Raw genomic sequence first — 25,818 nt, forward strand, 5'->3', positions numbered from 1 at the left:
GATGTCACTCAAAAAGTTAACATCTTTTTTTGCGAATGTATGGGTCGTGGAACTCTTAAATTTCCAACGTTTTAAAGTAACTATGATGAGTACTTTTTCAGGGTGTTCATGTCGCCCAACGTACAAGGCTGTGAAAACAGCTGTAGTGTTGATGATACTTATAGCCGGTGGAGTCTTTGGCGGGATATACCTCTCCAGCACTGTACAGGATGTTCAAAAGGCGAGTATTCGTCTTGTTGATGACACAAGCGTTCCGTTTGTGTTTGATTGTTTGATTATGTGTGTGCGTGCGTGTGTGTGTGCGTGTGTGTGTGTGTGTGTGTGTGTGTGTGTGTGTGTGTGTGTGTGCGAGCGCGTATGTGTGTGTATTTATTTGTGTAGTAAGATATATTGCTGATATTTGTTAATCCGTACAGGATTTACTTCTACATTTAGCATTCTGATATGCTTTTGTATCTACTGCCTATCTACAGCCGACACTAGTAGTGAGCACTACCCACACCCCTGATCGCCCCGCCTGCTGCAGTTCTAGTGGGACGGAAATGGCTGATCTCCGATCAACGGTGGGCGGTTTTTTTGACTATCTGTCTGTATCTGTCTGTTTGTTTGTCTGTCTTTTTCCCCGCATTTATTTCTATAGTATATGCTATATATATATGCACGTCTCGCCACCGAGTGATAGGACAAAAGGTCAGAGTTGTAGGACGTGACTGACAGGAAGTAGAGTTCAGAGTTGGTAGAATTAGACATTTATTAACCTTATCTGCCAGCTGAAAGACATTCCAGGCCATGGGATCTATAGAAGAGGCTAATAATTCACAGGGTTTTATTTTTGGCCTGTCAGTTTGTTTGTGTTTTAGCAGTCATATATTTCCATTAGCTAGTCAAGTTCACCATAGATTGACAGGAAGTGATGAATGAACACATGTAATGTTGATAAAAAAACCTTATTTGCAAAATTGATGAACAAAATTTAAAGAAAGACACGGGAGAAAGTCTAGATGTTTATGAGAGGTCCCAGATCTTCGAGCTGTTTGTATACTGTACGTCTACATAACCAAGCTGGTTGAAAAGAAAGGAGAAGAACCAATGGGAGCTCAGGATTCCCTGTCATGTACACTAGTCATCACAACCTAACGTTGGGTAACATAAATTCGTGGGGTACTTAAATTCGGGATTTTTCGAAAACGGGGTATTTAGGGATATGTGCTAGATGCAACATCAGTAATACCGCTAGAAATGCAAACTTGACAGACTAACGTATTCAGAACACTGTCTGAAAAGCTTCGATAAGCATGCATTAGAAGGCGACGAGGACAAAAACTCTCCGTCCCTTATTCGAACAGTCTGAGGGCTTCGTGGGAGAAGCACACTACATCGTTGTCGGCTGGTTTATAAGACAAATGTCACATCCGCTTCCTGCTAAACACAATCATTTACAAGACAACTTATTTTCTTAAAATTGCTGACCTGCAATTGGACTCTAAGTGTGATCAATCATCAAAACCCCTCTTTGTTGCTACAACCTACGGTAGGTGTATTTTCCCGCCGCCATATCATTACCCAGAATCCTGTTGTCAAGCAAACGACAAAGGTTTGTGAGAAACACTTTTTTGCCTAAATATTGCGTGTGATAGTGGACTGAGGACGATATTTTCCTCAAAGTTTGCTCCTAACACAAACACAACAAGGAATACATGGACATAGTAGTATTATCAATGCTACGGCATCCGGCTAACTTTCCATGAATAATGTACACGTTGCCATGACGGTGGATGTCGACTTTGACGTTCTATAGCTACCGACTCAACACACGGGTTGTTCCCGTAGGCCTGATGTGTGCGGTACGGCCGTTTTTTCATGTATTTTTTTACTTGGACACGTCTATATCCATTGCACTCTCCTCAAGCCAAGGATGGAACGAATAGCTGCTGTATAAAATGTAATTAGCGGTAAGATATTCAAGACGAATCTTCTCTCCCGAATTAATGTTCACCCCTGTCCGACAGCACCGTCATTGTGCGTGCGGCGGACGGTAGTTTTCAAGTTGAAATATTATGGTGTCAGCACGACTAGAGACAAAATCTACCATATATATGATTAGTGCAAAGATAGTACATGATACTGACAGAATAATAGAAAAAAAGGATGGCTTATTGTTCTGCTAGATTGATTTCAGTCAACCATTATCGGAAAAATCCCGAATTTATGTTACCCAACGTTATAACACCGCGGTAACTGGCAGTTCAACGTATAACATGGTCTATCGTTAGCACTAGCATGTATGCATTGATGAAAAGTTTCATGATGTCCCCGATTCACCTGATTTGAGGGTGTTGGCCATCAAGCTTCTATGGGCTTGACTAATGGAAGAGAAGGTTATGTCGACAGATAAATAGCAAGCTTATACCCGTCAGCATAGTCTTTGATATTCTATTACAGATCAGAGATGCCTCTGACTCTTTTGAGGAAGGAAAAACAACTTCCAACAGCTCCAGCTCAGAACGTTCTGCACTTCCTGCCATTCCGTCATCAGTTACTAACAGCTACCAAGGTAAATCACCTGATATCAAAGTAAGTGAGATTGGTTTATTGAGAGTGGATAGTGTGTATATCCGGTCCCAGAGTACTATATATTTCCTAAAGGACACTTTACTGAGTGTTAGAATGTGACCAAAACAAAGGCTAGGGCTGGTCCAGTAACCGGAAACACAACATATTTTTCTGGGCTTAACATCATTCATTGCATCCTACTGTGCCATTATAGCTTCTACGCCAATGGCAGACACTAAACCATCGACAACACCAGGGCTTACAACGGTGACAGCTTCTTTCATCGAAGCATCATCAAAGATGTCCTCCCGCCAAACGATGCCACTTGACACAACTATGAACATCAATGGTGCGGTTACAACTAGCTCTGACCCGGATGTGAACACCAACGGTGCTGTTACACCGACATCATCCTTGCAAAAAAGTAAAGTGTCGTAGTTGTACCCTACTGTGGACCCTGGGTAGTGTTACAATATCAATATCGATAGAGAAATATTGATAATAATTTCAGTAAAATCTATTGCATTTCCTTGCCGAATGGAGGCTAAATGCATTGTGTTAATAACTGAAATGTCAGAAGAAAAATTCATACACACATATATATATATATATATATATATACACTAAATCTCTTCTCTCTCCTTAAAACACGTGTAAACAAATTTATAACGTTTTCAATTACATCATACTTTTATAAGAGAATACTGAGAAAGAGATGAATCTCGATAGATATCAAATATCAAAATTGATACCAAATTTGCATAATTACCAACAAAATACCAGAAATCCAGAGTGGCAACATTTGGAAGTTAAGTAAATGTGGTAATTATATTAGACATCTATCTTGCATATGAGGGCCTCCTAACTTTTGAGGGCCTCCTAACTTTTGAGGAAATGGTACAATATCATTTGTGTTATTTGGGTAGAGAAGGTGATCAACTGATATATTTATACAAGTTAGGTCCTTATTTGCATGTGGGCTAAAAGCGCAAAATTAACAGATACCACCGTCGCCATGGCAACGTCTTTTTACGTTGCCAATCTTGTTGTATCTTCTTGTCACGTTGACCATCGTTCAGTGGGAACAAATTTTGCTGTTTTTTTTTCACGCTTATGTCATCCATTTCATGTACTTACTGTGGCCTAATTCTTGATTACAGAAATCCCCGTCGGAATCCTGAATCCGAGGATCCTTTCCACCCGGTGGGATTATTATTATACAGGTCACTACGGGGTGGCAGTATCTGCTGACAGTCAGATATTTCATACTACCTTGGACCGTGACGTAGTCAGTATCCACCAGATGTATAAGATACATATAGGTTACCGCCGTACTTTCAAGACAGTAGTTCCCGGTACAGATAAAACCTTAAAACAAACATGCGATATAACCATTGACCAGAAGGGTTATCTATGGGTAGTCGGAAAAATTTGCATAGGAACAAGTCCCAGATCTTATGAATGTACAAATGATGTCCACGTAGTGCAGTACAGTAAGAAAGGTGAGCCAGTGGCAACGTTTAGCTTACAATCGTCTGACTCGTCCCCAAGCATTGCCGTGGACGCGCAAAACAGCAACGTCCTAGTGGCTGCAAGTAGGCAAATCTATACGTTCCTAGCAAACGGCACGCTATCTAAAAGCTTCAAACTGCCCACTGATGATGATATCCAACACGTTACATTAGGCAGGGAAGGAAACATCATCGTCACGGACGGAAATCACTATATCCAAGTGTACAGCCAGACTGGGCACTTGAAGGTCAAGTTCGGGGGCTACGGTAACGGTGCAGGGCAGTTGAACAATCCAAAGGGTGTTTGTACGGACACACTAGGCTACATATTCGTGGCAAACTTTCATCCAGCCAACGGGAGGGTGGACATGTTCACAAGTCGTGGGGAATTTGTCCGTACTGTTGTGCGTGTATATAATCCCTGGGGTCTTGCAATGGGACCGGATAGGCAGTTGGTGGTGGTTAACGAATTGGCCGACGACTATAACTAGGAACAGCTCTCATATTGTATAAATACAATTCGATCTCTACGATTGGATAAAATTCAGAGATCACCTCCGGACGTTTCGAGTAACATCCACCATTCTTCTTCAACTGGCGCCGCTAGAATGAACAAGAGTTCCGTGACCTAATATCTCCATGAACTATTCTGTTTATGCAAATTATTTAGACATTTACATAATATATGCTTGGTCATGAACACCCTTATCTAAGTTACACATGTCACAATATTGACAGACCTATCATCTACCACTCAGGTCAATTGTGGCACTTTTGCATCAATTATGCAAATTATGAATTTTTGTGCATAATTGTTATCTCTTGATGTTCCACTTAACATAAAGAAGATGAGTGACAGATGTCACTTGAAACCCTTGGAAGTGATCTCCATGTCTTATCCAGTTACAGGGATTGAATTGTCTTTAAGATATTGTTTACCTGGATGTCCAGCCTTCACAAACGCAACTCACAAATTGCACATTGTATCTAGTGTTTATTTGTAAGTCCAAAATGTATATAGTATAAATGTAACCGCCATTAACATTAATCTGCCGGGCTACATAAATCCGACATTTTGAGAAACAGTGGGTTTGAGAGATCTCTAGAGCACCATCACCCAGGAATGTACAATTTAGATATCCCTTGGTGCATTGTACTGGGGAACATATTGGGTTGGAGATCTGTTTGGACAAATCTATTCAGGGTGGGGGAATTATGTACCCAGGTGAAATTATGCTAGTAGATCTTAACACAAATGTAACGTTTACAATAATTTACCACAATCATATGCATTCCTAACTCTGGGACGCATTCTGAGTAGGTGTCATCGAACTTAAGATACAATCATTACTTTCCTCTGTTAGCTTAGAACAATGCAGGTCCTAGGTTTGTCAAAAGGCAATGGTATAATGTATTTCTTAAACGAAAATAGATCACATAGTAGCAGGCATATTTTAGTTGTTAGCGACCCAGTCTCAGGACAATTAAGTCGTGATCCCGAATCCCGGCTGATGTCGCTCACCCGACATGCAAGCTAGTGGAACGGGTCGCAGTCTGGACGGGACGTCAAACTGTGGCCCACTATACTGTTCATTGTACTTGTCGAAAAGAGCTAGGAGAATTTCTCCTAACGATGATTCTGTAAAAACTGTACATAGTGTAAATAGTGTCTGACTTTTCTGACACGACCAATGGAAGAGTAGCTCAATTCAGTTCATTTGAGCTAAACTGGTCGGAGATGACTTTCTTTTTTCACTTTTGCCTGTAATTATGAAAGAAATATCAGTCTCTTGTGCATGAGTCAAAATATGCAGAGTCGAGGCAATGTATTACCTGTGGATACAGCTCTATTTTTGTTATCATAATATGCAAGGAATTTTCGAAGCGAGGAGAAGTCGAATTCACCAACTAAAGTAGATTATAGATCGTGTCCTTGCATTATCCCTGAGCACAATAAAACAAAGATTGATCTATTGTTCTTGAAAAGATCTTTTTCCTGACCTCACCATAGTGTCCTTCAATACAGAGTAACAATAGTAGAGCAGTCTTAGCTTCCTTTCACCTAGTGCCATACGGTACCACAGTTCTACAGACCAGGGTCGCTGCCCTTTGTCCCACTTTCCCTGCGTTACTGACAGATGTTTACCAAACTGGCTGTCTTAGATAAGGAGACATCTCAACAAAGTACGTGTGTGTTTGGCCCAGTTACAGCGACTCTATGTTTTTAGTGAAGCTATTTATTTTTTCTTTAGAATCCTATACGTCGAATTGAATGACGTATTAAGACACGTTGCTTCAGACAAAAAGACAGTGCATAATATTCTTATTCAAGTTCCAAACCTTCTCATCGTCCGTCTTCTCGTAGTCTGGATGCCAGACTGCTTCCAATTCAAATGCCTACACATGCAACATGTCTCCAAGCAAATTCGGCTAGCCTTCATCTACTTTTCAGAGAAACTTCAGGCGATTACACGAATTCTACCGTTTGATCAAACAAACGTGAGCCCTCCACGCAGGGATGTAATACAAGTTATTAAAAAGTTATCCGAGTGCTTTGGAATTATGAACGGAACAGTTTGCAGTGGTTTTCTTCCATATCTCTTAAAATTTGTTCCTATCACTTTCATCTATAAAAATTGACACAGTAACGCAACGAAAATATTTATTTTTTCCTGATTGTTTGTGTAATCGCCAAGGACAAGAGGGTAGCGCTAGCTAGGGGACCGCCTGCCAATCAGCATATTTCCTTTGCTAGCTCTAACGCCCACCTATCATTCAATGCATATATAGGTCCTGACTTCAAAAAGTGTGTCAATCTCAGCTGAAGCAAACCAGGCCTAAAAACTGGGACAATACTTTTGCAGTCCGGGGCCTTATCTGAGTCATTACGGGTCTCCTGTGTTTGAAAAGGGTAGCATTTATAGGGAACCGCCCTTGATTAATTGGTTGCATTCACGTTTTACTGTTAGGCGCCTCTACTTCGTGAAGTTTTCAGTTGCAGGGAGCGAGGCTTCTGTTGCCGACCTTATCTGTGACCCAATTGTTGTTGGATCTCCCCCCTAAAACGCCGTGAAAGTTGCGCGGAACCACTTTAGTAATAGTGGATCGTGACGATGGAGAAGGATTCGAAGACAATCAATGTAGGTGAGGTGAAGACGAAGGAAGATTTCATCTTGGATGAAGTCAAGGGGGAAAGTCTAAAGTCTTCCCGAACAACCGTCGCCATCTTGGGGAGCGGGGACTACAGCCGGTCCCTGGCCGAGAGGCTGGTCAGGTCAGGGTTTCCCGTGGCGGTGGGCAGCAGGGACCCCGACCGGAATCGCCGACTCTTCCCGCAGGTAAGAAACGTAAACTAATTAACTCTACAAAGTTCGGTCTCTACCAGGCGCCTGTGGCTGTTTTAAAGATAGAAGAAGTCTACAAAATAGAAGCCAGAGAAGACAGCGAGCTTTAGAGATACACATTGACAAAATGGCAACCATGTTTGGCCAGTTTCTTCAATTTTTCATGCAAACCATGACGTCTGGTTGAAATTAGCTAAGTTTCGCCAATGACATTATATAGTCCTATATAATGCCATTGGTTTCCATTGGTTTCGCCAAGAATAAGACATATACATGTCCACCTAGAGCAGACATCTGTATTCAATTTTGGCATGTGCGAGACTTTGACAGTGTTTTGGCTAAGCTTGTGCACTCGAAGATTGGCAGTTCGATATAAACATTTCCTGTCTTCGCTTCAGGGAGAGTCAGTAACTATCTTTTTAATAGCAGAGCTTCGATGTCACATTCATGTACGTATTGCAAAATCGTGACACGACAACATTTTGTTGAAGCGTAGCTAGACAGTAATGTCCATCGTTAAGTAACGATCAACAACCTCTGCCCTTAGCTGACCTTATTATGTAACATCAGAAATCCCTCTACACACATCGGGTATTCAGGATTAAAAACGTTCGCCTTTATAATCATGTAGATGACTTATTCCTTTGGATTACGATTTTAACAATTTTTTTCTTCTAAACGAGCGATGGAAAGTGAATGCATTTAAACAGCGTTTAACTTACGAGATAACGAATATTCATGGTTGCGTAAAAATGGACATCAGAAAGAGCGGTTTAGCTTACGAAAGAGTTGCATCATCTAGTGGTCAAAGGTTACAGCCATTATCCTACTGGCGGATCGCCAAGGCCTGTGCCCGTCAGAATGAGTTTTTTTGGTAACGACGCAGGGGCGATGCCGACGATATATCATTTCGTCAACCACACGCAGAAAAGATCAGGCCGCCTTACCAGACCACACAGCTTTTTCATCTGTCAGGATTGGTCAGCTCTTTTCACCATCCCATGCATACACACGTACAGATGCGGCATGAAAACAACCTCCGATCATTAACAGTCCTTTGCAGGGCGCGACAATTTTGACCCTTTGTAGATTAAACCCTGACCCTTGATCTTTTCAGGGTGCAGAGGTGACGACCCGTCGGGCAGCCGTGTCCCGGGCTGACCTAGTATTCGTGGCCGTCCACCGGGAAAACTACCCCGACCTGCGGGCGGACCAGGATGCTCTGGCCGGCAAGATTCTCATCGACGTCAGCAACAACACCAAGGTCCGTTCACAGAAAAAGCTTGGCTAATAATGATTTTCCGACAAATGTATGTCAAACACCTCGGCTAACATGACCCTCTTATTGCCACGTCACACTCGTCCCATGATTCTGCTAAATTGAAATGTCTCTAGGAAGATATGTAGGACCAACTATCGGGTTCTGAAATAAGTTCCACATTGCTCTACAAAAAACTGTCACTTTGGCCGCCATTATTGTTTTACCTCCACACGATCCCATGATGCTCCTCTCGACCATTGTATGCAAATCCACAGTGTTTTGTTACACTGCATATGTGCTGTGGTTCAAACGGGCTCCTCAACCAGAAAACATGCATCTCTCATTTTTTTCTACCTCCGATTTTGGCGACGCCTCAGGGGCTAGCCAAATTTTTACTATATTGTGTGCAGATTGCAAGAATTCTAGGAATTGTACAGGAATGTGAAAGTCCATGGGACGATAACTCAAGAATGCCTGGATGTATGTCTTCATATTTTGTAGGTGGGTAGGTCTGTGGGAGACTTTTGTAATGATTGGATTTTGGGCCCCCTAGCGACTTTCTATGGTACTGCAGGGGAACTTTCACTTTTCAAATCTCGTCTTCTGAACATGCTATAGTCATGATTTGGACCCCCTAGCGGCATTTGGAATTGCAGGAGCTGATTTTGACTCAAACTTTGAAAGAGAATAACGCAAGAAGGGGGTGACGGATCATCATAATTTTTGGTGTGTAGATAGCTTAAGTGATGATTTACATAATCATAGGACAATTGTGCAAATCAATATCTGATTTGCATAATTAACGAGGACAGTTAATAAATCAGCTGAATTCTATTATAGGACTCTCAAACACATGACATATGTAACTGAGTAAGAGACAAATATCGATAGATATCAATTATGCAAATTGATACTTAATTTGCGTAATTAATGACAAAATACTATAAATCCATAGTGGTAAATGATGATTTCATTTTTGCACCATTTGGAAGTTAAGTTAATGTGGCCACTATTAGACACAAATCTTGCATAGAGGGCCTCATTTACATAATTTATGAGGAAATGGTACGATATTTTTTTGGTGAAAACAAGGTTTTCATACATTGGACAACTTGTGTTATTTTGGTAGAGAAGGTGATCGACTGATATGATTTGTGCGTGGTCCTTATTTGCATGTGGGCTAAAAACGCAAACGTTAACAGAGACCACCGTCGCCATGGCAACATCTTTTTATGTTGCCAATCTTGTTCAGTTTGTGCTTGATTTCCTTTTTCGCAGATCCAAAAGGGTGAATCAAACGCCGAGTATCTTGCCAAGCTGTTTCCCTCCTCCACTGTGGTGAAAGCTTTCAACGTCGTGTCGGCATGGACGCTGAGCTCAGGACTGTTCGGTGGATCAAAGGAGGTCAGAATATATCTTTGAGTAACGATATTTAGGCACTATGTACTAGGTTTTCCATCATCATACTACATCAAGCGAATCTATCTCCTTCAAAAGCAGGAATCCTGAATGTGTTGAGGAAATATCAAAGAAGCATTGCCGTCTTGATTTTGTTTTCTCCACACAAAAGTCAACATGATGACTAAATAGCTATAGGGCATAGGCTCTTGCTTCTTTGAGCCCGTAAGTTGCTGCATTGTTAACATCAGGTGTCCAAAGTGGCTTGTAACACTAGTACTATAATCTATATAGCACTTTTATGCTGAACAAAAAGGAAACAACCTACAAGTGAAGACAGAAAAAGAGAATTTTGAAACCCAGAAGGTATGGAACACAACTTAAATGAAATACTGATCATTTTAAAATTTGTTGTTTTTCAGGTCCTTGTCAGCAGTGATGACGCGGATGCTCGCCAGACCGTCATGCAACTGGCCAAAGACATGGGCTTCGCCCCAGTGGATTATGGGAGCTTGATGGCCGCGCGAGAGATCGAGGCTATCCCCCTTCGCCTCCTTCCATCCTGGCACTTGGCGCTGAAGATGTCGTTTGGAGTGTTCGTCTTTCTTCTCCTCTACTCTCTGTATCGGGGAATTGTGTTTAAAGCGATCGTTGGCGATCCTAACATCCCCTTTCAACACATCCCTCTCCACTACGTTAATCGTACTATGGCCGGAACGGCTATCACTATCCTGTGCTTTGTCTACTTCCCTGGCGTCCTCGCCTTTTTTCTCCAACTGTACAACGGCACGAAGTACAAGCGCTTCCCCAATTGGCTGGACAAGTGGTTACTGGCTCGCAAACAGCTTGGGCTGCTGTGCTTGTTTGTCGCCTCTATCCATGCCTGCCTTTCAGTGCTTGACTTCGGCCCTGCCTCCTATGGGCGGCACTACGACAAGACCACGGTGACTTCAGAGGGGGATGTCGTATTCGGCCAGATGCGCTGGAGCGGAGAGACTTTCCTCCTCTTTGGCACCCTCGCTTTCTTTCTGATGGTTGTCCTCGGTGTCACTTCCATCCCGTCCGTGACCAACGCCATGAACTGGCGCGAGTTCACCTTCGTGCAGGCCAAGCTCGGTTGGGTTGTCCTGATCTTTGCTACCACCCACATGGTGATCTACGGCGCGGAGATCTTCATCCTGCCGGGACTCTTCGCCTCTTACACCATCGCCGGCTTCCAGATCACCCTGATCCTGCCCGCCATCTTGATTCTGTTGAAGGTCGTGACCTTGCTGCCCTGTATCAGTTCTCGCGTGGACAGGATCAGGCGGGGGTGGGAGGCAAAAGTACCCGGTCGGGCAGAAGCGCCTAACAATGGTTACCAGGGTGATGAGATGACGCCATTGTAACTGTGGTTACCGAAATGACGTCCCTTTAAATTCATAAAAACACTAGAAATTGTAGATCTTTGATAACGTTCTAAAAGAGTATTATATAATCATAACTATATGCTACTGAATGACAATGTCCACACCGTTACTGAATAACGGTCTCTAATTAACAAGCACTAATTACTATCTATTGATTTGTGTTGTGTGGACAATTACACTTTTCCAGTGGCCTTTTATTGTTATAATTCTAAAGCATGCTTGCGAATTCATCATTTTGTATAATGATTCCTGTCATGATCACGGACGGTACTATTTCAATCAAGGCCAAAGTCCCAACAACACTGACATAATTAGGGAATGAAAGTCATGAGATATCTATTTAGTACATATGTAGGGGAGAGATTGCCTTTTTTTATTAACCTCATGCATGTTTAACTGATCAAATCTTGAAGATAATAAAAGGTAGGATTTCGCAACCTCAGTGGTACTATGTATACACATACGTACATGGTAATCAAATCTAGACTAAATCCGTAAATAGTCAGCAAAGAGAAATAACTGTGATTCATTGTTTAATGAATTCAACTCTCTCTACATTTCATCATTACAGAAACAGGGATACATGCTGTATACACATGTAGTGCATTTTATTATTGATACATATTCCATGACCAAGCCATCGGTTTTCCTTGATTGTTGAAAAAATTGAAACACAATTTTTGTTATTCCTGTACACATGTACTTATAAAAAATTCAGTATGCCTTTGAATTAAACATTGGACATTATTATCCATAGCATGTATGTGTCGAATAGTAGTAAACTGTGGCTATTGATAGTTATGGTTGGTTAATATTTCTTCCATATATGGCAGTTAACATTATTGTTACAAATTTTCTCAATTAAGACATACATAGTGACATTCATGCTGATGCAAACAATATTTCCTGTAATTTCTACATCACATCGACGCATTTACGTAATTAGTTGTTATCGCTATATGTATCATACTTACATTGCACATGCTAATGAAATGGATGCTTTTGCCCAATTGATTTTTTTTTCCTTTCTTTACTGTTATTTCTACATCAAGCTGTATAAGTGCTGTTGCCTCTTAGGTTTACATTGAGAAACCAGCATTCCTTTGAACTGAACGATCAATATCCATACCCATGTCCTATGCGTATATCAGGCAAAAATGATATTAGATTGATACTAGTAATAGTTATGGTTGGTTCATTTTCTTGCCAATGCATGCATTATCATGAATGTCACTACATAGGTGTTAATTGCCACTGTCTTACTAAGACAGTGGCAATTAAGACCTATGTAGTGACATTCATGATAATGCATGCAATGTCCACTTGGCACTTGGACTCATTAACATGCTTTTACAATTGTATGGTAATTACATTGTACATAACGTTACCTGAAATGAATGCAGACTTTCTCGATACAATTTTGTACCATTATGAGTTGCTATTTCACAATTACAACAGCTTTGGCCAAATTGGCCTTTTCTCTTCACCCCTAGTTTTACACTGCTCAGCTCAAGTGCTGATACCTTTAAGCTTTACACACTGTTTTCATTGACTCTATTTTTGTAACATGGCAATATTGTCATAGTGGTCTGATCACATAGCATGCATTAAAACGTCACTACGCCTTTTAAATGAACAATGGGCATTTATATTCATTACATAGAAAAGCCATGTATAATTAGGGACTAAAATTTTGCTTTTCGGTTGTCTTGAAACATATATTGCTGCTGTATTTTTCTCAATAACGACGTTTGCACTTTTTCCTGGTGCAGATAATACTTCCTTTAACTTCACATAACATATGGACTCATTTACATGTTATCACTATTCCATCATAATTACCTTGAAATATGTAAATGATGGAAACTACTTGATCTTACATAATGTTTTAATTTTACACATCTACTCATTTGTATCATGTTATCACAATTATGTCATAATTACGTTATCAGTACTTGACATGAAGGCAATTTTCTATAAAAATCAACACTATTATGAATTTTTATTTGAGAATAACCACAGAGTTTGCCTTTTTTCTCGTCACTCTTAGTTTTACTTCAGGCAGCCCAAGTTCTGACACTTATAATTCTTTTGGTACTCTTTGTGAAATAGTAAGGACCGTTATTTTGCGTGAAATAGTAATGGCTGTTACTCTTTGTGAAATACAAAGGGCTACCAGTCTATGTGAAATACTAGTGGATGTTATTTGGGTATTTGCAGTAGTTATCATAGCCCTGCTCACTGAGGGATGTGTCATCAGACTCAGATATCCTCATCTCAATGAACTTGCTCCCAAGAATCCCACGCTTTTTATAGCGAGAATGTTTAGGGCAGTCCTCAGCTTTCTTCCAATAGAAACCATTTGGATTCAGGGTATCACATCTCCACACCCAAAACCCTCCCACTTTGTATTGGTAACAGGAGTGTCGTAGGCCTGGCCTACTGAGGACACATGGTTTTATTTTGAATTCGCTCCCTCTTTGAACCCACACATATGGGGCTGAAGTTCCATTATGAGGACCCATATGTAACTTAAACTTTGCTTGTTCGTTTTCCACACGGAAACAGGCATACTCTGAATAGGACAAATTGCCGTCAAACTTTTCAAAAGCAATGTACAATTTGTACCTGCCCTGGTTGGTCAGTAGATGGATGTTGTCGTTCCCGAGCCAGAACTCTCCCGTCAGGTTCCCGAATCCCCGGCTGTAGTCGTGCCATGTCCGGTGGAAGAAGTCTACTGACCCGTCCTGTCGCCGCTGGATGACGGTCCAGGCTCGGCCGGCCTCCACACGGCAGAACACACGGAGAGGTGCGTTGTTTCCGCTAGCCGAACGGGGGTAGATGGTGTACACCCCAGAACCAATAGGGCCTATGGGGCTGCGGTTGATTTGTTCACAGTCTGAAAATCATACAGAGAAGGACGATATCTTTATCAAAACATTACTCCTATTTTGCATGGCAATGTCTTTACATTTGGCAAGAAAAGCATACTATAGCAGCCCTACAATTTCATGTTGGTAGGAAGATATGACTAAAATCACCTGCATATTCTCCTGGCTTGGGTTTGTCTTGCTGGGTTTTTAGCGTCTCGAGATCGCGAAGGTTGCCTGGCCTTTCAGTTGTAGCAAAGTCAACGGCTGATGAAACTAGAAAAATAGAAATCTTATTTAAGTTAAAACGGCTTTCAAGATATTTCTGGGGCCCATGGTTGATATAATGACAGATATAGCATTTGATGATTTCCATGATAGGTAATAGGATGTTAAAAGCTTACTTCCTATGTGGCATCCCTGTGTCAAAGCTTACTGGTCTCCCTCCCCGTGTTGGGTAGAATTGGAACAGAGTTCTTGTTAACATCTTTATGTTTATAAAGATGTTAAAATATCTTTATAAACGTTTAGCTTTAAGCCAACCATATTTACCTGAAGTCGTCTTGTTTAGGCACTTTTCCAAAATGGTGGTACGATTTTGGTCGTTGTCCATGACCAGGTTCATTACATCCACATTTAAGGACTTGTGCTGTGTTTCCTTAAGAAGCCAGAATGAGAAAAGGAAAATGAGGCGAACAGACACAAATAATTTTGATCATCTTAGTTTCTCTTTGCGTCAAACAAAAAATGGATGCAGTAATGTATCTAAAATCCTGTATAAAACAAGCAAAAGTGCAGCCGTGCTTCCCCCACCTGGCGTATATTAGTCTGCCACCCGCAAAAAAACAAAATGCCATTCACTATACGTCATACGGTATGATTCTTACATAAGGAAAAAGGTAATGTTTTCTTTTATTCTTCAGACTAGTTGTGGTATAAATTACCATATGAAAAGGAAAAAAATTCTGACAGCCCTTTTGCCATGAAATCATTTTTTAAATCCTTGATCGTTGCGAAGCGTTGTCGTGTTGATTTACAGCAAGAAACGGACTAGTAACACAACAAACCTCTGTACATTTGTGGAGCTGACCATTGATCAGCATCATCAGGACGAGTCCCACGGCGACCTGCGTCACCACTATTACCAGGGTGGCGGCCAGGCAGCAGCGGTGGGCGCGGATGACGTCATAGACAACATGGCGGCCTGTGACGGCACCCTGATGTGCAGGGTCTTAAAAACATGTTGTTTGATTCAAGTCACTGCATTTCTAAAGATTCTTCATCACAACATCTGATGAGATAAGATCTAAACTAAGATAATCCAGAAAGGTTTATATGGATATCACCCGGCTAGTTGTGGGAATGTTGCTTGTTGATACTCTAATCAAGATGTTTTTGTAAGACACTATGAATGTTCAATGCGGTTCAATGTATTATCTATCATCTTCTTGACTACTATTTTTGCTTACTTACTTGTTACAACTAGTATAATTTTGATACTGAATATTAATTATTTAAACTGAGAGCAAAAAAGGCACACAGAAAATTTGATAAAAATTATAGGAATGTTAGCATACCCTTGCGTACTGAAATTAACTTACACACGAAGAGTGTGTTATGATTATAAGGATGTAGTGATGCTCAAAAGCGAATGTCCCCTTAAAGTAACTGAAAAAAAAACTCTTGGTGTATTGTGTCTACTCGTTGTGAAGATGAATGTCAATGTAAATTCAGGGGCCCCTAGTGTGTGACCTTGGTACCGCAAACGTTAAACAACTTCCAGTTTTTGTATCTTTCAACCTGGATATGCTATGGTCTTGAGTTTTTGGTGACAGATGCAAGGAAGAAAATTGTAGATTTCGTCCTCCTTCCAGCTTGTTTTGTGGTAGTATTGTTACATGCACAGTACATACGTAAAAGATGAAATAAAATAAAAACACATTCTTAAATAATTCCAAAACACATTCATAATCACAGGCAGCAGCTTTAAAGAGTGAGCGAACTACGCCAGCTAGACCACGACAAGTATGTTTTATGGATGACATTCGCGCTCACTGGTTCTCGTCTGATTTCGACATAAAAGAACGAGAGATTTCTTCCCCCTCCGTCTTGAGAGTAGAAGTAAAACAAGTTCAGTAGTTGTCGAGGTGACGCATTGAGCGTGATTGTAGTGATGATAGGCTACCAATACTAATTTAACCTTCTGCACTTTTTGAAAACAGAAAAAAAAGAATTGTTGGCTTTGATACCATCTTTTGTCGGTTGGATTCTTGTTACAACGTTTATGGACTCTCTTTGAAAATCTAGGCAACCTTTTTGGCCAGTCTTGTTTTTTCACTCTGTTTCATACGATTCGGGTTCTGCAGAGGATGTCATCCATAAAACTTACATGTTGAGGACTAACCTTCGGACGATGAGTTGGCGTGACGACTGGTGTCTTCCTCATCTGTCTCCTCCGGGTATGCCCCGGGATCAGCTTGTTAATTCATAAACTTTGTGTTTCCTCGTGAGTGTTGGCGGGTCCAATTTTTAATATCTTTTGGTTAAGTGGGCAAAGACAACAAAGGCAATCTTATCCCCGAACACAAAAGCCGATACGTAAGGAGAGAAAATAAATAGACTCAGCGAAAATGGTAATGTGAAGAACAATGATTAACAAAGCTAAGTGCCTTTTGTGTGCACAAGATGCCGCCCAGTTTCGTTGATTTCCATCGAAATTGTGCATATGTTCCGTGTATCAAAGTCCTTTTTTACAAAAAGGAAAGTACGAAAAAACACAACCCAAGAACAAGTTACACAAACGAAAGGAAAACAAAAAGGTCAGCAAATGGGCGCAGCCTTTTTACAATGTAGGCACTTAGAACCTTCTGCACACTAATGGGTACAAGGTACAAAATATGACCTTTCACCTCACACTAAGTTTACTTTTCACCCGTTCCTTCGCCAGTAAGACGCTTCAGCGCTTGCATGCAGGATTGTGTGAACGTCACATCAATACTGGAAGCAGGTAAGAACTTCATGAGTTATACTTATTAATAAGTATCTACCTTTAGTTAGATATCTACAGGATATCTTCAAAATCATTTCTTTGGTATATAGGCCACATTAAGATACAATGTAAGACTGTTTCGGGGTGAAAAAAATGGGGGGGGGGCGAAACCACATGCCATTTTTTTCGGTTTTGTTACAAAAATTCCAAGAAGGGTGCTATAATTATATCACCAAAAGTGAAACATAAACCACGTGAAGCGTGAAAACAAAGTTCCATGTCATTCATGCGTGATCAACGTGGGGAAAATGGTTTAGTAGATTCATAAAAATGAGGGGAGGGCAGTAAAGAAGAACCAGTGGGTCATGTTTTAACGTCATCACGATGGGAGTGGAGGCTGGACAGTTGGAACATTTTTTGTATCAGAAGAAACAATGCACTCTTATCATATTTGTGATTGATATGTTGTGTTTCTTCTTTTCGATTTGTCCATCAGGTTAGACATGGCAGAGGCAGGTAATAGGTCTCCTACTGCTGTTCCCCAGAAGTTCTGTGATGAGTCTACTACTGGAGTTTTATGGGACAGAGATATCAGCAATGTCGAAGACCAGCCGATAGGAACCAAAACCACTTTGGACAACCAGCCAGAGGCACATACTGTCGTCAAACCCTACATATGTGGGGAGTGCGGGTACAGGACAGCATACAAGTCTAACCTTCTCAGGCATATGAGAACTCATGCTGTTTCAAAACCCTTCAAGTGTGACCAGTGTGACTATTCTGCTGCAGAGAAATCCACCTTGATCAGCCATCTAACCAAGCACACCGGAGAAAAACCCTACGTATGTGAGGAGTGCGGGTACAGGACAGCTCACAGGCGTAACCTATCCAGGCATATAACAGTCCATACTGGTGAAAAACCCTTCAGGTGTGACCAGTGTGATTATTCTGCTGCAGATAAAACGACCTTGGAGAGCCATCTAGCCAAACACACTGGAGAGAAACCCTACATGTGTGGCGAGTGTGGGTACAGGACAGCTGACAGGCGTAACCTATATAGCCATATGAGAACTCATACTGGTGAAAAACCCTACAAATGTGACCAATGTGATTATTCTGCCAGAAAGAAATGCCACTTGGTAACCCATCTAGCTAAACACACCGGCAATAAACCCTACATGTGTGAGGAGTGTGGGTACAGAGCAATTCAAAAGTGCGACTTATCCAGGCATATGAGAACCCATACTGGAGAAAAACCCTACAAGTGTGACCAGTGTGAGTTTTCTGCTGCACAGAAATCACATTTGGACAGACATCTAGCTAAACAAAATGGTGAAAAACCCTACAAGTGTACGACGTGCGGGTACAGGACAGCTGACACGCGTAACCTGTCCAAACACATGAGAACTCATACTGGCGAGAAACCCTACATGTGTGGGCAGTGCGGGCACAGGACAGCTAACAGGGGTAATCTATCCAGACATTTGAAAACCCATACTGGTGAAAAACCATTCAAGTGTGATCAGTGTGATTATGCTGCTGCAGAGAAATCCTCATTGGGCAGACATCTAGCCAAGCACACTTGAGAGAAACCGAACATGTGTGGGAGTGCGGGTACAAAAAAAACCCCTGAACTTTAGCTTATCCGAACAAATGAGAACCCATTATAACCGTGAAAACCTCTTCAAGTGTGACCAATGTGATACTCTTTTGTTTCAGCATAACTCTAATACAACTAGTCGTAGAAATATTAGACTGTAGTGGATACTTCTACCTGTTCTATCTTTGCAATTCATCCAGCGATATCAAAGTCAGTATCTACATTGTACTATGATAAGATCAATCCAGAATTAACAATATGTATAGTCAAACTTTTTGTCAAGATTTGAGTATTGACTCTGGCAAGCTAAGGTTTTATAAAACATCATATAGCATAGAAAAAATATTGAGAACTAAACATACAAAAGCACCATATACCATGGAAAATATTTAGAATTATAACAATAACAATAACTTTATTGCACAACAATTGTACAAGGTACAAAGTATGGCATTCACTGGTATATAATTTTGATAAAAGCTCTGCAATTAGCAAAATTAGAATTGCCCACGCCCTTGAAATGGAAAGAGGGCGATACAAGAACTTACCTGTGTGCGAATGAACCTGTAAATACTGCATGTCAAAATGTCAAACACAGTGGAAGACGAAACACATTTCATTTTAAACTGCCCCTCCTACGATCACGAAAGAAATGAGCTGTTTTAAGAGGACACCAAATTCCATCCTGATTTCCCCACTTTCACGGACAGAAAGAAAACGTCTCTTCTCTTAACATCACAAAACCCACACATTACAGAAAAAGTGGGATTATTCGTCTTCCACTGTCTCGGAAAAAGAAGTCAAACCCAATAACTGAATAAGTAGAATTTAGTGTCAGTAGTTAGACTAGAAAAGTCACATGCTATACTGTTCATCATTGTCTGTCCTTCCTTTTCATGTTACTTGCAATTAGCCTGCGGGCAAGTATTTGCAATAAACGTTCTTATCAATATCTTCTCCCAATGAACAGACGTTTTGCAAATCAAAGCTGAGCAACAAAGAAAAAAAGTGGGCTTACCTTTTGAACATTCTGTACGTTGATGCTGAGGTATAACCCGACAAAGATGCAGCTGCTGAGCAGCAATGTGCAAAAGGTAGCTGCTAGTACTGCAACGCCCACTCGCTGACACGTACACCCTGAAAAGTACAATTTCCCTGTTGCCAAGGAACAAAACTGAGAAACGACCAGTCGTGAATGATTGTATTAGGTTGGTACATGACGTAAAAAACTAAAAACAACCAGATATACTCAAAACAACAAAGGATGAGTGAATGTTGATCAGAGATAGCCTACTAGTTTAGTTTTTTTTTCAATAAAAGAAACGTCCCAACACCATACTGTAAAACTATCTCAGTGCCCTCTTTATCGCAAAGGTGCGATTTCTTTACAGTACATGTATCTGTGGTACAAAATTGTTTCAACCGAATAATAAGAAGTGCAAAGGCCTCGTTCTGTGTCCTACCGCCAAATTTAAAAAAAAAAGCATGATACATGAATAGTTATAAGCAAGTCTAGAGTAAGTGATGGGTGAAACTCCGATACATATTTATCTCACCACAAGCTGCTTGTTTGGGAACGTTCGGCGCGTACATCGCGTTTGGTTTCGGGGCGTTCTCTAGATCCGGAGGCTGTACACCATTATCCGGATTTGGAGGCTGTGCAACATTCCCCGGATTGGGAGGCTGTGCAACATTCTCCGGATTGGGAGGCTGTGCAACATTCTCCGGATTGGGGGGCTGTGCACCATTCTCCGGATTTGGAGGCTGTGCACCATTCTCCGGATTTGGAGGCTGTGCAACATTCTCCGGATTTGGAGACTGAGCAACATTCTCCGGGTTGGGAGGCTGTGAAACATTCTCCGAATTTGTAGGTTGTACACCATTCTCAGGATTTGGAGGCTGTACACCATTTTCCGGATTTGACGGGCTTGCAAATACATGTTGTATTTTTGGTTTGTCGCTGTCATCTTTGGAAAACTTCACCGTGTGGGCATCATTTCCAACAGAGTTACATCCTGCCATGTCGGTCGACGTATCATTGTCACTGCTTAAGGCATTTCCTTTTAAATGTGTCTCAGTATATGCTTCATCTTCCTTGTGCATGGATGAGTTCTTCTTCTTCTTTCATACTGCCGAACCCTTGTTAACAAGGCTTATTGGCAGCTGCGCATGGGTTATAATTTGACAAACATGGGAAAAGGCGCGGTCAATACACAAAAACGTATCCTGTAGGTGCAAAAGACAACACAGTGAAGGTAATATTTACATATGTACAAGACGTGAGGGGGTGACTCAATGCAGCAGAGTCCTCCCCAGTTCAGACTTGAACTGAGCGAGGACTCTGCCTCCACCGCACCAGGCTCTAAGTCATTCCATTCCCTGATGGAGCGCGGGAAAAAGGAGAGCCTGTAGAAGTTGTTCTTGCTCGCGATGGCCTGCAGAGTTTGTGTGTGATTGGTGCGGCGGGAGCATCGAGCCACCTGGAGGAGCCTGATTGAGTGTGGGACGGAGATGATGTTATTAATGATCTTATAAAGAGTAACCTGGCAGGCAATTTTCCTTCTCAATTCTAGGGTTTGCCAGCCCAGGTTGTCCAGCATGGCTGAAACAGAACTTGTGCGTCTGTAGTCGCTAAGTACATACCGGGCAGCTCGTCGTTGTACACTCTCCACCCTTCTCACCTGGTCCTTGGTATGAGGGTCCCACACGCTGCAGCTGTACTCAAGGGTTGGTCTTACAAGGGCCATGTAGGCCCTACCCTTCACCGCTGTGCTGGAGATCCTCAGGCAGCGTCGCAACATTCCAAGGGTCCTGTTTGCCTTGGAGGTTATTGATTCGACATGCTTACCCCAGGTTAGGTTTGCAGAGATGGAGATACCAAGGTACTTTGTGTTACTCACCTTTGCTAGGGGATGACCGTGTAAAGTGTAAGTAAATGAGACAGGGTTTCTAGAGCAGGGGACTGACATGACTTCACATTTTGAGGGATTGAAGGCCATCAGCCATTTATTCTCCCATACACTGATATCGTCAATGTCGTGTTGTAATTTCTCACAGTCGTCCCTGTTTCTGATGCCCATCTGCAGGATGCAATCATCGGCGAAGAGTCGTACCTTTGCATATGCAGAGTGTTTAGGAAGGTCATTTATGTATGCCAGGAAGAGTTGCAATCAGCTACATCATACAGCTGGTTTGGACAGAGATATGAAATAGCATAAGGTTCTATAATCTTATCATCAGAGGCGGCATTTATTGGTTGTTCCTTCTCAGCTGCAGCACCTATTTGTGTGTCTGTGTTATTGCCATCCTCGTGATGCTGGCGTGTGGCTGTAACAAAACTGACTGAGTTACATCCTGTCAGGTTAAACAACCTGTTGGTTGAAGCTGTTTTTGCTTCCTCTGGTGTCTCTTTAATTTGCGTCTGCCATGAGCTTGTTGTCATAGACCCAATGTGATCCTCGCATTTGTACGCAATGGCATATGGTTGAATCTCGTCATCGGTAGGGTTGACATTGCTTGTTTGTTTGTTTTCAACATCGACCCCACCTTTAGCTGTTAGTGCCTCGCAATCTTCTCGTTGGAATCTAAGAGAACAGTCCTGACTGCAGGGATTCAGAGATCTGATAACCTTATCACTGCCAACTTGCATGACGTCGCTCTCATCAGTGTTAGCCTCCACCCTTGCATGCATCTTGTTGTCTCCGGACATGTCGTTTACGGGGAGTCTCTGTGAGACGTCGGTTGTGAGCTGGTCTCAGCAGCTGCTGACGATATGAAGGCTGTACACGATCGCGAGTCTGGTTGGGGGATGTGATATCTTATGTAGCAGTCTGTGCCTTCTACACCACCAGACAATTAGGCACTGTTCCCTTGTTCGGTTTCATTTTCCCGATTTTGATAATCCGCTTCTTTGTCAGAGCTTAGTGTTGGCTCAAACTTTACTTCGATGGAGTTGAGTAGGTCACCTCGTACTGATATTCGTAATCATACTGATTGCCTTTGCACAACAGTTCGTGTTGGATCCAGCTCGTTTTGAATTCAACGCTTTTGATCCGAATATTAGACATGGAGTCGAAAGGTTTACTGGATATAGCTATAAGCCCAGAGTGTTTGTTGTGCACACGAAAACGATGATTGTTTACGCTGAGCTTGAGCTGCTTTGTGAACTTCATACTTCGATGTCGCTGAATACACGATTCGGCGCTATTGTAAAGCCTGGAATTAATTATGTAATGTCCGAGAAATGCACGTTGACATCCAACCAAACTTACAAAAGTTAAGGAAAAGGAAACTGACTTGTACTTTGTAGTAGTAAAATATTGTTATGATTACCACCATCAAAACAATCTATGATATCTTTAATATTTTCCTGCAAATTTTGGTCGTCCATCCCTGGATCCTTCCTTGAGTCCGATAGGGAAGTGTGAAGAGAAAAAGGGTCAAACTCAGCGTAGACAAATCAAAAATTCAATGTGCATATCGAAATCCAGTAAACCTTCGACTCCATATTAATATTCGGATCAAAACGTCGAATTCAACACGCGTTCGATCCTACACGAACAGTGCAAAGGCAATCCGTATGAAAAACAAAATCACTATGAAGCATAAACCAACTTTCCTCTAGCCCCTGCCATAACAGTTGCCAGAATAATAAGCTGTGTAAGAGAACAGGATTACGAACATCGGAAAAATCAAACCGAACAAGGCAACAGTCCCTTATTGTCTGGTGGTGTAAAAGGCAAAGGCCACTATATAGCCTGGACATATCGTATCCCACACCAGACTCGTGTAGAGCCACCATATCGTCTAGAGCTGCTGGGACCAGCGGACGACGACTTAAAAAGGCTACCCCGTAAGAAAAGATGTCCGGAGACAAGATACACGCAAGGTTGGAGGATAAATCTGATGAGAGCGTCGTTATGCAAGCTGGTAGTGATGGGGATCCTTGCACGCAATGCTATTCTATAAATCCCTGTAAGCATGCTTATTCTCTTAGCTACAATGTGAATCCCTGGCATCAGGGCTGTTCTCGTAAATACCGACGAGGGCATCACGGTGACCTAACCGCCCAAAATGAGGTTGGCGCTGGAAACGGACAACCAAACACCATCAACTTTGGTGGTGTCAACATTCAACCATACGGTATTGCGTACACGTGCGAGGATCACATTGGGTTTATGTCAACAATCTCGGGGGAGACACAAATAATAGAGCCCTTGGAGGAAACAGAAACAGCTTCAACCGATAGTAATAACAGATCGTTTCACTTAATGGGATGTAACTCCGTGAGTGGTGCTACATGCACAAGTCTGCAAACTGATTATGGCAATACAAAAAGTGTTGCTGCAACTGAGGACAGACAACCAAGCAATGTGGCCTCAGGTGATGAGATCATAGAACCTTATGCTACTTCTTATCTCTGCCCGAATCCGACGTATTATTACGCTGGGTGCAACTTATCCACGCACCAGGACGATACAGCAGATACCAAGACGCGTTTAAGAGATACTGCTTTAAACAGTATCTCACCTGGACATGATGCTAACGTGATGACGTTTGCCAAAGAAAGCAGTGACATGACAAATAGCCGTCAACCTCCAAGCGCAAGTCCGCTAGATCTGAAGAATGGTGCACAGCCTCCCAATCCGGAGAATGGTGCACAGCCTCCAAATCCGGAAAATGATGAACAGCCTCCAAATCCGGAAAATGATGAACAGCCTCCAAATCCGGAGAATGGTTCACAGCCTCCAAACCCAGAGAATCGTGCACAGCCTCCACATCCGGAGAATGGTGCACAGCCTTCAAATCAGGAAAACGTCATGAAACCGAACCAAGTGTTCTTGCCAAACGTTCCAAAACAAGCAACTTGTGGTAAGAAGCGTCTACGTTTTAAGGCATTGCTTGCTCCTGTTATTTAGTGTTAAGAATTTCGCTGTATCTGATTTTCTGTATCTAAACCAATTCATGCATGTGGTTCTGGTAATATATTGAAATGCAATGTCATTGTGAACTATTTTAAAATCTGACTTTGTTTTCGTTTTTTTCTGTTCAGCCATCCGTTCTTCAATTAGTCTTTTTGCTAAAGAAAACTTAAGACAAACAGATATGTCAACATTTTCTCATCCTTCGTTGTTTTGAGTATATCTGGATGTTCTCATTGTTATATACCAATGATTTGTTGTCATATTTTGCAGTGTGTGCATGTCGGCGTGTGGGCGCTGCTGTATTAGCAACTACTCTCTGTGGGTTATTGATCTTCGTTTCCATCTTTGGCTGGCTATACTTCAACAGCGACGTCCAGAATGATCAAAAGTTAAGCCTGCGTTTCATTGTTGCTCAGGTTTAATTTTATGTATAGTTTTTTTTAAACAAAAGTTTCATTACGGGAAGAATAGATCTGTTTATGGTGGCTTTATGTCGACTGTACGAAACCTGACACCAACAAGTGAACGAATAAACAATGCATTTTTCTTATACAAATGTATACACGTAGTTGATGTTGAGTCTCTTAATAGCGATTGACGTGTATCAACGAATTTATTTTTCACAGGCAGCACCAACTGTGAGCCTGCCGCAGACCCCTGGCCGCCCTGCCTGCTGCAGTTCTGAGCACACGGAAAAGACTAGCCTTACTTCCATGCTCATGGTGAGCGTTTATCGTTAAGATTTATATTGGGTATTTCCATAACTAATTGTAAACTAACATAGCTGTGCATGAAAGAAAGTGGCAGAACGGTGCGTGGGAGGGTCTGAGGGGGGGGGGGTGCTGGCTGGAAACCACTGTAGCCATACCACAACGACGCCTAGCGATCTTAGTCTTCGCAACAACAGGTGAGCGATCACTAATCATAAGAGCTTCACAATGACGGTCCATTCCACCGAT

General features: G+C 41.8%; 3 protein-coding genes across 3 annotated transcripts; 2 read left to right on the forward strand and 1 right to left on the reverse strand.

The window, feature by feature from the left end:
• The first annotated feature begins 6,945 nt into the window (after nucleotides 1–6,945).
• Nucleotides 6,946–12,480, forward strand: LOC136446405 (metalloreductase STEAP3-like). The gene is made up of 4 exons (XM_066444757.1): nucleotides 6,946–7,402; nucleotides 8,526–8,672; nucleotides 9,948–10,073; nucleotides 10,490–12,480. Exons 1-4 carry the CDS (start codon nucleotides 7,178–7,180, stop codon nucleotides 11,453–11,455), a joined length of 1,464 nt encoding a protein of 487 aa, XP_066300854.1. The 5' UTR covers nucleotides 6,946–7,177; the 3' UTR covers nucleotides 11,456–12,480.
• A 1,053-nt stretch (nucleotides 12,481–13,533) lies between these two features.
• LOC136446135 (fibrinogen-like protein 1) lies at nucleotides 13,534–15,000 on the reverse strand. The gene is made up of 3 exons (XM_066444425.1): nucleotides 14,899–15,000; nucleotides 14,518–14,622; nucleotides 13,534–14,375 (listed from the first exon to the last, which is right to left on the reverse strand). The coding sequence occupies exons 1-3, from the start codon at nucleotides 14,969–14,971 to the stop codon at nucleotides 13,669–13,671; spliced, it is 885 nt and encodes a 294-aa protein (XP_066300522.1). The 5' UTR covers nucleotides 14,972–15,000; the 3' UTR covers nucleotides 13,534–13,668.
• Nucleotides 15,001–17,122: 2,122 nt separating this feature from the next.
• On the forward strand, nucleotides 17,123–19,887 carry LOC136446443 (gastrula zinc finger protein XlCGF57.1-like). Its single transcript, XM_066444815.1, has 2 exons — nucleotides 17,123–17,353; nucleotides 17,832–19,887. Exons 1-2 carry the CDS (start codon nucleotides 17,244–17,246, stop codon nucleotides 18,919–18,921), a joined length of 1,200 nt encoding a protein of 399 aa, XP_066300912.1. The 5' UTR covers nucleotides 17,123–17,243; the 3' UTR covers nucleotides 18,922–19,887.
• The last annotated feature ends 5,931 nt before the right edge of the window (nucleotides 19,888–25,818 follow it).

The sequence above is a fragment of the Branchiostoma lanceolatum genome, chromosome 12, assembly GCF_035083965.1.
Source record: "Branchiostoma lanceolatum isolate klBraLanc5 chromosome 12, klBraLanc5.hap2, whole genome shotgun sequence".
In the NCBI taxonomy this organism is placed as follows: Eukaryota; Metazoa; Chordata; class Leptocardii; order Amphioxiformes; family Branchiostomatidae; genus Branchiostoma; species Branchiostoma lanceolatum.